This window comes from Penaeus japonicus, unplaced genomic scaffold (assembly GCF_977035675.1).
Source record: "Penaeus japonicus unplaced genomic scaffold, GWHDUDI00000001_assembly GWHDUDI00000040, whole genome shotgun sequence".
In the NCBI taxonomy this organism is placed as follows: domain Eukaryota; kingdom Metazoa; phylum Arthropoda; class Malacostraca; order Decapoda; family Penaeidae; genus Penaeus; species Penaeus japonicus.
This window is the reverse complement of record NW_028234442.1, coordinates 12,338,506-12,353,505: the sequence shown is the minus strand read 5'-3', so window position 1 is coordinate 12,353,505 and position 15,000 is coordinate 12,338,506. Positions and strand designations below refer to the sequence as shown.

General features: G+C 43.6%; 1 protein-coding gene across 1 annotated transcript; it reads right to left on the bottom strand.

The window, feature by feature from the left end:
• Positions 1 to 985: 985 nt before the first annotated feature.
• On the bottom strand, positions 986 to 12,903 carry LOC122257047 (serine/threonine-protein phosphatase PP1-gamma catalytic subunit B; the record flags this gene model as incomplete). The annotated part of the gene is given in 6 exon segments (XM_086534001.1): positions 986 to 2,829; positions 2,954 to 3,097; positions 3,203 to 3,316; positions 3,598 to 3,812; positions 3,913 to 4,143; positions 12,772 to 12,903. Coding segments are annotated over 6 exon segments (935 nt in total), but the record flags the coding sequence as incomplete, so codon positions are not given.
• Positions 12,904 to 15,000: the final 2,097 nt, after the last annotated feature.

Here is a 15,000-nt window from a genome sequence, read left to right as displayed (position 1 = left end):
GTGTGGCTCAATCTGTGATGAATTTTCCCAATTTTTAGTAAAATAATGTTTTATTTACCACACCACTGTTTCTCTTAATTGGGTGCTCCTAATTATTGATTCGTTTATTTGATATAGCCGTCGGTGAATAGAATTTCACATATAACGGACTTCTTAAGACGGAGTTTCCCACCATCGTCTTTTTACTGTGACGTCCGAAAGCTAATTTTGCTACAATGTTCATTTGATAAAAGGAGATGCTAATCAAAGTTTACTCTCAGTTGGTGACTGACCTTCATAAAGAACTCATAAGTTAGCTTATTTAATATCTATTATATAGACTATAATTTCCAACCTCTCCCTGGATGCTCCGAATTTGGTTCCGATGTCTTGCGCTTTCTCCTTTAAAACTCCCTTTTCATCCGTCACCTTTAAGCAAGTCTTTATTTAGTAGTTCTCAATTGAATTTTTATCTCCTTGTCGTAGCACGGTATTGATGTTAGTTAATAGCTGCACCAACACTTGGTATTTTTCATCAGTACACAATTCGTTTCAGCTTTGGGTCTTACCAAATAATTCTGGTCTCGGAATATAACCAACCGCCAATAAATCCATTTCTTTTGGCCGTCTATCAAATTCCTTACCTTTGAGTGGAAAGATTGTTCAGTAAACAAATATTAAATGATTACCTTTGCCAAGAGTTAATATATAAATAAAGTCAGCCTTTTTTCTTATATTTTAAGATCATAATGAGCTTTCGTTTGCATAACGGAATTCTTATCCAATAATGTGTAGCAGTCGTGTAGCAGCCGTAACAAGTACTCAAAATATTTGCCAGGAACTTTTATAAACAAATCCGTACCGTTTTTTCCATTTTTATTTACTCGTGGTTTGTAAACCACAGTTTGGTCATAGTATCTAGCAATTTCTGTAGCTTACAAATTATGTGGCCATGCTCATGTAAAAAAAAAAACATGAAATAGAGGAAAAAATAAAAAGGCAAGTATTGAAGTGTGTGGTTGAGAGCACACTGCCCACATGAAACCAGAGCCGAACAATTGTAATCATCACCTTTATTGCAAATGATTAATAATAGTGAACTTCATAACCTAACTGTAAAGTACGTAAGTGCAGAGGTGTGCGCTATTCCCTCATAGCACACTCAAATATGTAAAAACTTTACAAGTATGGGATAGCCAGCAGAAGAAATAATTACAAAATGATGAATAATGAAATTGAAGGAAATGTCAGGCACATTCAGTTTCTCTTGAGACCAAAAAACTGACAACTGACATGATCCTCGCCAGAACACACCACCAGTTTTCAGCATCATCGTTACTATTCTTTTTACCTTTATTCTCCTCCAAGGGTTTCTAACTAGGCAGAAAATCGTCGTGCTGAAAAATGGTGATTTTGTCACAAAACAGTGATAGTCAACTAATCACTCTGATAAAAAATATAATATACCCGAGAAGGGGGAGGGGGGAGTGGAGTGGAGTGGAGTGGGGGGGTCAACCTGGGGTTCCACATTTGCTCCCGTCACTGCCAGAGCGTCTTGAAATTTACCAAATGATACGGTACATTGCATGCAGCAAGTGTCACCAGCATCCTTTCCTTATGCCTTTGCGTTGTTCCAGTGTCGTTTCGAGAGGAGACGGGCGTACATGGTGCTCCCAGTGTGTGTGGTCTAGACCGCACTGTACTCTGACACGTAATACAAAATTACCGAGATGAAAGCTTTTATTGAATTAACAACCACAATTTACATTTGCTTTGGTACATATAACTTGCTTTAAATATTTCTTTTTGCACATTAAGGGACTTTCCACACCATGCCCAAACTCCACAAATATAACATGGGTATATATTAGCCAATACTTGGTTTCCCTGGTGGATGTATGATGCAAGTCCTCGGGTGTGGGGAAAGAGGGAGGTTTTTTTCTCTCTCGTAGGGTTTTAAGGTTGGGGGTTGGGCTCTCGACATACCACCACCAGTGCGCTCTTGTTCTGACTATACAAGCGATAGCAAAAGCCAGATGCTCCTGCTACTACGGCAACTGGACATTTGTACATGAACCTAACCAGCAGCTTCTCTAACTATCATCCCCTCGCTGCTTCACTCGAGTCTTCTTTGGGCCCTAAAGTTTATACAAGAACAATGGTAAATGCTTATATGCGGTTAAATACCATGGCTATTTACACACTGAAATATATATATATTAATACAAGTCAAACTTATCTTCCAAGATATAAACAAAAATTAAACTAATATTCCGATAATCACAGTTGCAAACAAAGTTTTATTTTTCAAAAAAAATTGGAACTGTTAGACAAACATTATATATAGCATTAATACTGCTGATAAAACCTACTTCGGATAAATCAAAAGTTTGACTTTGCCCTAAAAATAACTAATAATAATAAATGAAAAAGGTGAAAATAGAAAAATAACTTTTCACTGAGGGAACCTGGGCCAATGTACCAATAAATATAACATAATATCATGGATAATCTAGCAACTGAAATTCCATAAAATTATTTCATTAACAGATTTGTGTCCAGCGTGGCAATGTCTAAATACCTTTGTTCATCCAGGAATAAAATATGTTAATTATAAATAACCCCGTTAAAAAAAATTATTTTTGAAATCACATCCCCTGATGGAAATACACAAAAATTAAGGCAAGGATGAACAGAGGCCAACCTCAGACTGACTTGCCAACACCAAGACAGTGACACCAACACTAGTTTTTATTTCTTCTTGTTTTTCTGATTGGCTGCTCCTCGCGGCGGCGTTACGGGTCGCCCTGTATTCAATCCTCCGTAGGGGAACTTCTTTTTATCTGCTGGCTGTTAATATAAAAAGGTGTGATTGTTAGTAATCGACCAATTAAATTCACCGTTGGTCTACTAGATGAAATCAATACTGTATATATGTAAGCATGGACATTTCAGAAAAAATTCAATACGGTACCTTAAGTATCTGGAAGGAACACATTAGTGTCTCATCTACAGACATCATTGCACCTGCATTGTCAAATTCTCCACAGTAGTTGGGTGCTGAGAATAATGTTACTAGTTGTCGTTTGGCAAAGAACTCGTAGCCATCTTCAACAACCTGAAAGCAAACATCTTGGTCATGTACGAACTCCAGAAAATAATTTTTAAGTAATTTCAGAAAATCAACTTAATGGTATTATTAAAAATAGATCAGAGCAATTACCTGGTGAGCTCGACAGATGAGGTCAAAGTCATGCTTGTGAAGGAATTTGGCAACTACTTCGGCCCCAAAAGTGAAGGATACACCTCTGTCATTTTCTCCCCAGCCCATTGTGTCCTGAAAAAGGGTTAATAACAAAAAAATAATCTTCCTGATAAATATAATATAATATATAATGTTCTAGCATTGTTTTCATAAAAAGTACAAGACCAATTTCACTGTGAAAAACGCCGTAGTACTATGAGCTTTCCTCAATAAAATAAATGTTCAATGCTTTATATCCAAAACTTTGCACAATCTTCACAATTATCGCCACAGTAAATTCGAGTCAACTCGGTATTAATGAATAATTTGAAGCAAATTAGAACTAGCGTTAAAAATCAGTATGGTAGGCGCACCTTGTCTGGATCTGACCACAGGAGATCGCACAACAAGCCCTGGTCTGGCACGTCGGTAGGCCTCATAATGCGACGGATCTGTTCCATGCTCTGGAGGTCGGGGCTCAAGCCTCCGTGGCAGCAGAAGATCTTCTCATCCACGATGGCCGCGACAGGTAAGCAATTGAAACAGTCTGTGAAGGTCTTCCACAGTTTGATGTTATACCGCCGCTTGCCTGCAAAAAAGCGACGTTTGAAATTCTGATACACCGCTTTCCTTACCATATCTTCCATTATATTTTTTCGCATAAAAGCAACTTGACAGGAATGACTTACATTCATCGTAGAAACCATAGATTCTGTTGATGGATGCGCACTCATGGTTGCCTCTGAGAAGGAAGAAATTTTCTGGGTATTTGATCTTGTAGGCCAAGAGGAGACATATGGTTTCCAGTGACTGTTTACCACGATCGACGTAATCTCCTAAGAACAGGTAGTTGGACTCGGGTGGGAAGCCACCGTATTCAAACAGTCGTAGCAAATCGTAGTACTGTCCGTGGATATCACCTGCAAAGGAAAGAGTGCCCATTTAAAATGTAGCCCAATGCAAAGAATTACTTGACACTATTTAAGCCTACAGTATTTCAAAACAGGCTCGCCCTTTCACAACACTAATTCAAGATGGCTTTTGATATAAATATTTATTCTACAAGGACATTTTGTCACTTAATACATATTATATTATATTATATTATATAAATGTAAATGTGTATAAATGTATGTATAAATATATACACATATATATAAATGTATACACATACATAAACATATACAACTATAACTATAAATATATATATGTGTGTGTGTGTGTGTGTGTGTGTGTGTGTGTGTGTGTGTGTGTGTGTGTGTGTGTGTGTGTGTGTGTGTGTGTGTGTGTGTGTGTGTGTGTGTCTGTGTGTGAGTGTGAGTGTATGTGGGGGGGGGGGTCGTACGCATAATGAAAATTATATTCAACACCCTTTTAATATCAACAAAATTGCGTAAAAATAATACAAATAAATGTAAATGTATACAGATCACATAACGACAGTAGAAGCACAAGAGACCCGTCAAGGAAAAATCGATGCAGCGCCAACGAGCTCAGGTTTAACATGGGTATCACACCAGCTACTGGCGATGACGTGATGAGAAGATGGCGAAGTATGACGTGTGCGGACGACTAAGGGCCGCCGATCCCCTAATCCCTTGGCCCTACATAAGCGTCCTTGGTGAAGTGAGGGCGAGAGGGGAGAGGGGAGAGGGGCTGGGGCGCAGCGGTGAGGTTGCGTTCGTGTATTGATCCTCTGCCCAAACCCCATCCTCCCGTTCTTCCTTCACGGCCAAGGTCAAAGGGGAATACGGCCCAAAGTAAAATGGATGCTCAAGGGGAGCCATTACTAGGACTCGAGAAGGAAAGGCAAAAATGGAAAGTACACCAGTTCTTTAAAGTGTATAATTTGTTTTCTTGTCTCCCTCTCTCCACTCGTGGGTAAAGGGATCGATCCAGCTCTTCCTCCCCTCCCTTACCGACTACGTATGGAAATCACATTTCCATTGATGATACCCCCTTCCCAGAATATACATGTACCTTCCATCTACCTCTCATGCACAGCTTGTATTAACGAACACAATTTCTACCTCTGCAGCGATAGGAAACATCGCCTCCTACCCATGAATGTTTTAAATAGCAATACATGATGGTAGGTCACGTGATCACCAAGTTTATACAGGTTTATAAACATAGTCAATCACAGCAGAACAAATCCAAGCATTGAGTGTTCTTCAAATTAACTAGATTATTATAAAGATTACCAACATTAACTAAATTGGTTCATTTCACGCATTAGTCAGTCATGGGCTCCGCTCAGGGATTATCGCCCATTTTGCTAGGCCTAGGTGCACTATCTGAAGAATTGGAGTCAGACCAATGGTTCTCGTTTATGATCGTCTTACAAATTCGATAAATATTGCTAATTTAAATATTGGGAAAAGACGGAAGCCATTCCTTTTTGCAAATAACTAAACCGTACGCGCTGGTGTGATATGGAGTACACAATGCATGAAGAAAAGGTTGTAGATTGTAGAAAGTAAATGTATGTTCCCTAGTGTGATATGGCCCTTTGCCTACCCTACCAATCGTCACTGTCCCTCGCACTCATATTCGAATCCTAATCCAAGCTCTTCCACAAACTATCCAACTTGTTACTTCCACACAGTTCTTTATAATTTTGTAGGTAAATCTTTACTTCCCGTATCAACCACACCCGCGAAACCAACTTTTCGAAATCAGCAATGTCGTATGGACCATTGGCAATGTACCGGCATGGAGGATTGCTATATTAGATGAGGCTGCCAGTGGTGCCACTATCCTAGATGAGGGCAGTGCCAAACACTGCGCCCTTACAGCCAGGCGGAGCTTATTCTGGCCGCAACAAGCTGCCAACCTCGGTAGCTGGGGAACGGCCCCTCACTGTGCCATTACTACTGACAAAACAACCCAAAGGCTGCTGCCGTTTGTTACATGTAAAAAGTAAGGGGACAGCGGACAGCAAAGCAAGTTATGCGTGCATCTGCTTATCTTTGTGCGTGCGTGTGCATATATGCGTGTGTGCGTGTATGTGTGTGCGTGTACGTATGTGCGCGTGCATGTATGTATGTATGTATGTATGTATGTATGTATGTATATGTGTGTGTGTGTGTGTGTGTGTGTGTGTGTGTGTGTGTGTGTGTGTGTGTGTGTGTGTGTGTGTGTGCTTGTGCGTGTGTGTGTGCGTGTGTGTGTGTGTGCGTGTGTGTGTGTGTGTGCGTGTGTGTGTGTGTGCGTGTGTGTGTGTGTGCGTGTGTGTGTGTGTGCGTGTGTGTGCGTGTGTGTGTGTGCGTGTATGTATGTGCGTGTATGTATGTGCGTGTATGTATGTGCGTGTATGTATGTGCGTGTATGTATGTGCGTGTATGTATGTGCGTGTATGTATGTGCGTGTATGTATGTGCGTGCGTGTATGTATGTGCGTGCGTGTATGTATGTGCGTGCGTGTATGTATGTGCGTGCGTGTATGTATGTGCGTGCGTGTATGTATGTGCGTGCGTGTATGTATGTGCGTGCGTGTATGTATGTGTGTGTGTGTGTGTGTGTGTGTGTGTGTGTGTGTGTGTGTGTGTGTGTGTGTGTGTGTGTGTGTGTGCGTGTATGCATGTGCGCGCGCGTGTGCACATTCATGTATATGCGCATGCGTGCGTGAATGCATGTGCACGTGCGTGTGCGCGTGTGCTATGCAGTGGTATTTCTTCTGGCTACACAATACCAATGATGAACTGCAGTTGTCTAGGAAGAGTGCAACCATTAACAGAAATGACAGACTGGGGAACAAGCAAACGAACGAGCGAGGAACCCACACGTTGCTGGACGACATTTAGCAGGATAAAACCCAGCTTAAACCCGATTTGATACTTTAGCGTCTTTGTAATCCCCTTCTTTATCACTTGGTTCGTTTGTAATTCCATCGTGGCTTCAGGGCGAAAGCATTTTCAATCTAACAAAAAGGTGACAGAGGAGCACCCCACAGAGTGCACAAAAACCAGGTCAGACAAAAACAAATTTGGATCACAACTATCTATGCTAGCAACAGTATCAGCAGTAGTAGCCAGCGCGAAATACTTCGCGCACAAAAGGAAGCATCCTAAATGTTTTGACATACCGGGACCAAAGTAATGGTCGCCAACTTTCCCCCCCGAGATCGCCTGAGCGGGTGAGCTCGCCCCGTGCTCGAGCCACGTGACACCGGAGCCACCGGCCAGCCACGGCCGCCACGGACAGGGAGCGCCACACCATGACGTTTCCGACAGAGAATTAGGTTATTACTCGTCCTATAAACACTTTCACTCTAACCGGTATGCACCTCAGACAACGGTAATGTAGTTGTATTGGCGCTGATGATAAAAGGACAGACAGATCGCCAAGACCTATTTTCATCTTATTATTTTGATAATGATCTTTCTCGCAATAACATTGATAACAATGGCATAGGTGACTCCTAGTCGAGATATGACAGGATATCATATTTATCATCCTGCCATTTCGGAGAAGAGAACCACGGTAGTTAGGACGAGGATGATTTGAGGGAAACGTGGGAGAAACGGAAACGTGGCAGGAGTATAGCAATAATAATTATATTCATTACAACTAATGGGGATTACAACACAAGTTTAAGACCTATGTAACCTTAAGAACTCGATAGATCTCGCTTTTCTATGCCATTTCCATCACATTTGTTTGACATTTAAAATAAGTTATTCCATATATTGTAACACAGCCATGCGTTATTCTCACAACGAAGTTTCACATATAAGCTAATATATAGGCCTGGGTTAAAGTTAGGTGCAATACGTAGCCAAAAAATAATCGAATCTGGTATCGCGCACATACACAACGAAAATAAAATCCATGAACCCGCTGAGGCTTGGGGTACCCACTGTCTTGTTTTATTTATCATTTTTCATCCAGAAAGTTTTAAAAAGCTTAGTTATTAAGGTGTCAATTGGCAACCATACCAGGCCTTGCCTGTGTATCCCATTCCTTGAATTTAAGGGAAATATCATATTACCATTACTATTGCTAGTACCATCAAAATATTAATTACAACTAATAATAAATATAAGAAAGAGAGAGCGAGAGAGAGAGAGAGAGAGAGAGAGAGAGAGAGAGAGAGAGAGAGAGAGAGAGAGAGAGAGAGAGAGAGAGAGAGAGAGAGAGAGAGAGAGAGAGAGAGAGAGGGAGAGAAGAGAGAGAGAGAGAGGAGGAGAGAGAGAGAGAGAGAGAGAGGAGAGGAGAGAGAGAGGAGAGAGAGAGGAACGAAGAGAAGAGGAGAGAAGAGAAGAGGAGAGAGAGAGGAGAGGAGAGAAGAGGAGAGAGAGAGGAGAGGAGAGAAGAGAAGAGGAGAGAAGAGAGGGAGAGAGGAGAGGAGAGAGAGAGGAGAGAGAGAGAGGGGAGAGAGAGGAAGGAGAGAGGAGAGAGAAGAGAGGAGAGAGGGGGAAGAGAAGAGAGAGGAGAGAAGGGGGCAGAGAAAAGAGAGGAGAGAGAGAGGAGGAGAAGGAGTGAGAGGAGGAAGGAGAGAAGAGAGGAGGAGAGAGGAGGAAGGAGAGAGGAGAGAAGAGAGAGAGGAGAGAAGAGAGAGAGAGGAAAGAAGAGAGAGAGAGGAAAGAAGAGAGAGAGAGGAAAGAAGAGAGAGAGAGGAAAGAAGAGAGAGAGAGGAAAGAAGAGAGAGAGGAGAGGAGAGGAGAGAGAGGAGAGAGAGAGGAGAGGAGAGGAGAGGAGAGGAGAGGAGAGGAGAGAGGAGAGGAGAGAGAGAGGAGAGGAGAGGAGAGAGAGGAAGAGAGAGAGAGAGAGAGAGGAGAGAGAGAGAGAGAGAGGAAGAGAGGAGAGAGGGAGAGAGAGAGAGAGAGGAAGAGAGAGAGGGAGAAAGAAAGAGAGAGAGAGAGAGGAAGCAAGAGGGAAGGAGAGAGAGAGGAAGAGAGAGAGAGAGAGAGGAGGAGAGAGAGAGAGGGAGAGAAGGGAGGAGAGAGAGAGAAAGGAGAGAGGAAGAGAGAGGAGGGAGAGGGGGAGAGAGGGGAGGGAGAGAGAGGAAGGAGAGAGGAGAGGAGGAGAGAGAGGAGAGAGAGGAGAGAGGAGGAGAGAGAGAAGAGAGAGAGAGAGAGAGAGAGAGGAAGGAAGAGGAGGAGAGCGGAGAGAGGAGAGAGAGAGGAGAGAAGAGAGAGGAGAGAGGGAGGGAGAGAAGGAGAGAGAGAGAGAGAGAGGGAGAGAGGAGGGGAGGGAGAGGAGAGAGGGAGAGGAGAGAGAGAGAGAGGAGGAGGAGAGAGAGAGAGAGGAGGTGAGGAGGAGAGAGAGAGAGGAGAAAGAAGAGAGAAGGAGGAGGAGAGAAGAGGAAGAAGAGAGAGGAGAGAGGAGAGGAAGGAGAGAGGGATTAGGAGAGAGAGAGAGGAGAGAGAGAGAGGAGAGAGAGAGGAGAGGAAGAGAGAGAAAAAAAAGAGAGAGGGGGAAGAAGAGAGAGGAGAGAAGAGAGAGGAGGAGGGGGGAGGAAGGAAGAGAGAAGAGGGAGAAGGAGGAGAGATAGATGAGAGGGGGAAGGGAGAGAGGAGCGGAGAGAGAGAGAAGGGAGAGAGGAGCGAGAGAGAGAGAGAGAGGGAGGAAAGGAGACAGAGAGAGAGGAGAGAAGAGGAGAGAGGGGAGAGGAGAGAGAGGAGAGAGAGAGAAGGAGGAGAGAGTGAGAGAGAGAGAGAGAGATGAGAGGAGGAGAGGGGAGAGAGGAGAGGAGAGAGAGAGTCGAGAGAGAGAGGAGAAGAGAGAGAAGGAGAGAGAGAGAGAGGAGAATCTCGAGAGAGAGAGGGAGAAGAGGAGAGGGAGAGAGAGAGGAAGACGAAGAAGAGAGAGAGATAGAGAGAGAGAGAGAGGAGGGGGGAGAAGAGAGAGAGAGAGGGGGAGAGTGAGGAGGGAGAGGGAGAGAGGAGAAGAGTTGTATGAGAGAGATGAGGGGATCCGAACCTGGTAGTGTGCATGCAGACGAGTTGTGTGATTCTAAGCCCCGGTGTATCAGGGGTTGACGGTGTCGCGGTGGAGAGAGGTACAAATTAGAGAGAGAGAGAGAGAGAGAGAGAGAGAGAAGAGAGAGGAGTGAAGAGAGTGAGGAGAGGAGAGATTTTAGAGAGAGAACTTAGGAGAAGAGAGGATAGAGGACGGGAAGAGAGAGCGAGAGAAAGTTAAGGTTAGATAGACGGAAGGGAAGAGAGAGAAGAGAGAGAGAGAAAGAGAGAGAGCGAGAGGAGAAAGATGAGAGAGAGGAGAAGAGTTGAGAGCGAGATGACGAGAGAGTGAGAGAAGAGAGAGACAGATAGAGTGGAGAGAGGAAAGGGGAGGAAGGGAGAGAGAGAGGAGAGAGTGAGAAAGAGAGAGAGAGAGGAGAGAGTGAGAACGATGGCAGGAGGAGGAGATAGTGGGAGAGAGAGAGGAGGAGGAGAATGGAGAAAAGGAGACGCGCAGAGTAGACCGAGAGCCAGGTGAGAGAGAGAGATAGAGAGAGAGTAAGGACTGAGGGTGGGAGGAGAGTGGAAGAGAGAAGATGTTATGGAGAGAGGGATTGGGGAGAGAGGAGAGAAGAGAGAGAGTGAGAGAGAGAAGGAGAGAGATGTCGAGGAGAGAGAAGAGGAGAGAGAGGAGAGAGCGAAGGAAGGAAGAGAGAGAGAAGAGAGAAGAAGTAAGGAGGACGAGATTTGAGAGTGAGGGAATCGGAGAGGAGAGAGGGGGGAGAAGGAAGAGAGAAGAGAGAGGAAGAGAGAAGAGAAGGAGAGGAGAGCGGAGAGAGGAGAGAGGAGAGAGAGGAGAGAGGAAGAGAAAGATATAGAGGGAGGAGAGGAGAGAGTAAAAGGAAGTATATGTGATGTAGAGAGAGGAATGTGAATGAGAGAGTGGCTAGAAGGAGAGAGTAATGTAAGACGAAAAGGCAGATAGTAGAGAGGAGAGTGGAGAGAGAGTGGAGAGAGTGGCGACAGGATAGAAGAGAGAGAGAGAGAGAGAATGAGAGGAGACGGAGAGAGAGAGGAGAAGGAGGAGCGTGAGAGAAAAGGTTAGAAGTACGAGAGAGAGAGAGAGAGAGAGCAGAGAGAGAAGAGAGTGAGACGAAGAGAGAGAGGAGAGAGAGAGAGTCGATGAGAGAGGAGAGAGAGATGGAGTTGAGAGAGAGGAGAGGTAGAGAGAGAGAGAGAGTGAGAGAGAGAGGTAGAGGACAAGGAGAGAGAGGAGAGAGAGGGGAAGAGAGGTAAGGGGGACAGAGAGAGAGAACAGGAGAGAGAGACAGGACTGAGATTGAGAGAGAGGAGAGAGGAAGGGAGAAGAGAGCAGAGAGAGGAGAGAGGAAGCGGAGAGAAGACGGAGAGAGAGAGGAGGAGAGGAAGCGGGAGAGAGAAGAGAGAGGAAGGAGAGAGATGAGAGAGAGAGAGAGAGAGGAGAGAGGAGATATGAGAGAGAGAGAGAGGAGAGTAGAGATTGGATGGAGAGATTGAGAGGAGGAGAGAGAGGAGGAGAGGGAGAGATGAGCGGACGGAAAAGAGATGAGGAGAGAGATGAGAGGAGAGAGAGAAGAAGAGAGTAGAGGTGAGGAGAGAGAGAGAGATGAGAGGAAGGAGAGAGAGAGAGAAGAGAGGAGATGAGGAAGGAGAGAGAGAGGAGAGAGAGAGAGAGGAGGAGATAGAGAGGGAGAGGAGAGGAGAGAGAGTAGAGTACGGAGAGAAGGAGAGAGAGAGAGAGAGAGAGTAGGAGAGTAAGGAGTGAAGGAGAGAGAGAGTGAGGGAAGGGGAAGGAGAGGAAGGAGATAGGAGAGAGGAGAGGAGAGAGAGGAGAGAGAGGAGATGGAGAGAGAGGAGAGCGAGAGGAGAGAGGAGAGGAGAGAGGAGAGAGAAGGAGGCGAGGAGAAAGGAGAGGAAGAGACCGAGAGAGAGAGAGAGAAGGAGAGAGGAAGAGAGAGAGAGAGAGAGAGAGAGAATGAGAGAGAGGAAGGAGAGAGAGAGCGAGAGGGAGATGATGGAGAGAGCGAGAGAGGAGGAGAAGAGACGTGAAGGAGAAGAGGAAGAGAGAGAGATAAGGAGCCGAGTGAAGTGAGAGAGGAAGGAGAGAGGAAGGCGAGAGGATGAGGAGAGAGGTAGTAGAGAGAGAGAGAGGAGGGAGTGGAGAGATAGTGAGATGAGAGGAAGAGAGGGAGAGAGAGAGACCGAGGAGAGGATGAGAGGAGTGAAGAGAGAGAGAGAGAGAGAGAGAGAGAGAGAATGGTTTGTTTCTCTGTAGTTCTTGTTCCTCTCTCCATTTTGACACTGAGAATTCTAATCCTGAATTAATTTTATTCACAATCATTTGCCTTATAGAGTGAAATAAACACTACTACCCTGTCGTTCACCTGTCCATTCCTCTTAGCGCTTCATATCCTCTTTACCCAAATGCTTAATCCACACAGTAATTTATTAAGAATACATTCACCTTCGCCTTCTTTCTTAAATCCAATACCAATTCTAGCTCCATGACACGAGAACCACACCGGGAACTGGCTCCCAGTAGTCGCTTTTGTTATCCACACAGCTGAGCCATGTCATCAAAGAGTAGATCAACGGGAGCACTTACCACAAATTTTGAGAGGAGCTTCCAATTCCAGAAGGATAGGCTGTGAGAGGAAAATTTCTCTGGACTTGAGGCAGAGTCCACGAATTTCATTCTCGGTTAACTGCACATTCTTTCCTGGGCGAGATCCTCGAACTGTAAAAAAGAGAACTATGTAAGCAAATGTTTGATCACTGTTAATAACATAAATGTTTTAAAGCTAACTCCTATAAAACATCTTACACACAAACAAATCAAGCAAGGGTGAGGTACATTTAACTTCATCACAAAGGCCTTCCAGTCCTTCCCACTCTCAACATTTCCTTTAGTAACCCAACTATTCATGTACTTATCTTTTTGTACCATTCTTATATTTATCCCAGTAGAATGTCTTTTGTTTTAGTTGATTCTGACTGGATGTGCTGTGCTTTCATTAATCTGTGTTGGGCGTTCCCGCATCCAGCCTAAGGTTGGATATACACCGTACCTCGAACAGCCACATCAGGCATAGCTGTCCACCATGGTAACCTATGATGCACCAGTCAAAGTGTGGGCAACAATGATACAAAGGAACCAAAGGAACAGAATGTGGATTCTGCAGTTACCGTTTGAGTGCTCAAAGAAACATCTTTGTTAACTAACACATTAGCCTTAAAACTTCCACAGCCCTTTCTTTGACATATCCATTAGTATCTGTCTTAATCCAGAAATATTGATTTAGTTACAGGTGTCAAAAAACTGTTCTCTTAGGATAAGTGTCTGAATGAATGGCTGGCCCACAGCTTAGCTGGTTCCCCAAACATTCAAAGGCACATCAGACCATACAATGTTACGGCTTGGCTTGGTTCCTACTCATTTCATCACAACTGATGAAAACACCAGATGAGTCAGGTGGGTGTACTGTGCTTTAATAGATCATGGATTTGTGCACTGTATTCATATTCATCCTAACACTATAATGTGTGTGTGTGTGTGTGTGTGTGTGTGTGTGTGTGTGTGTGTGTGTGTGTGTGTGTGTGTGTGTGTGTGTGTGTGTGTGTGTGTGTGTGTGTGTGTGTGTGTGTTTGTATGTGTGTGTGCGTGCGAGAAAGAAACTACACTTGACCTTTAAATATTTTCATAGAAAAAGAATTGAAGGGTTTCCTCGCAACAGCAAGGCTTATGACGTGGAAGCTGACAAAAGCCTGACTTTGCAATTTTGTGGAGGTTAGCAGGCAGGTCATCAGATCTCGGTTATAGGATTGTTGATATTTTTGACCGAATTTGATCAGAATTATAGTACCATTTTTAATAACAAACAAAGATTTTTTGTTCTCTGACAAGCTTAACCCATTCACAACGGGACATTATGGCGCCTTCTCCCACTTTCTCTAGGAAGATTTCAAGCGGGTAATACTTCATTCAAAGGTGTTTTTCAGCTTCCTGAGACCACACTGAACATCTCAGAGAATTTTTCACCCACATTTAGGACATCAACGAATGTGTTAAGTTAGTCAAGTTGAAACCTCCCAAGTCAAATCAGCACTATGTAGAACCCCAACTATAAAAAAAGGCAGAAAATCTGGACATGACCAGAAGCAGCAGAGAACCAATATTTATTAATTAAATGCTTGGTAAGAAATTGCTTAGCTGATTTCAAGTACAGACTTTCTATAAATGAGATGAAACATAATTAAGGATGATTACTGCCCTGCAATACAAGTTTTACAAAATATTTCAGTGCTTATCTTATGACTATCACAGCATGTATATACATATGAACATCTTCATGTTCTTAATTTCTGGCATGTTCAACCACAAAATACCTGTGTGACAGACATTAGCCATATAAAAAGGTCAGCTGACTGCCAGATCACAAAAGCTTTAAGAGGAATTCATAATAGAACTCCACAAATACATTGTGAGAACTTCATGCTTCAAATTAAAACTAAAGTATAATTGATGCATCAGTAATATCAAGTACAGTAATGAATGAATGAGGGAAGAAATCGGACAAGGAAGAGGAAAAGAAACTCATGAGGGGGAAAAAAAAGCAATCAAAAGACTAATAACATTTCTTAATCAACAGCAATTGACACTGACCTGCAAATCTGAACACCAGAATATCAAATAGCTAACTTTGGGGTACAATGCCAATACTTGTCTAGTTACAATATCTAGGCCAGTAGTTGAAATATTTTACAAGTCCACAATTATCCAGTACATGGAGAGATACAGATTTCAAGAAATCCAACAATAAACGAACTCAGAGCA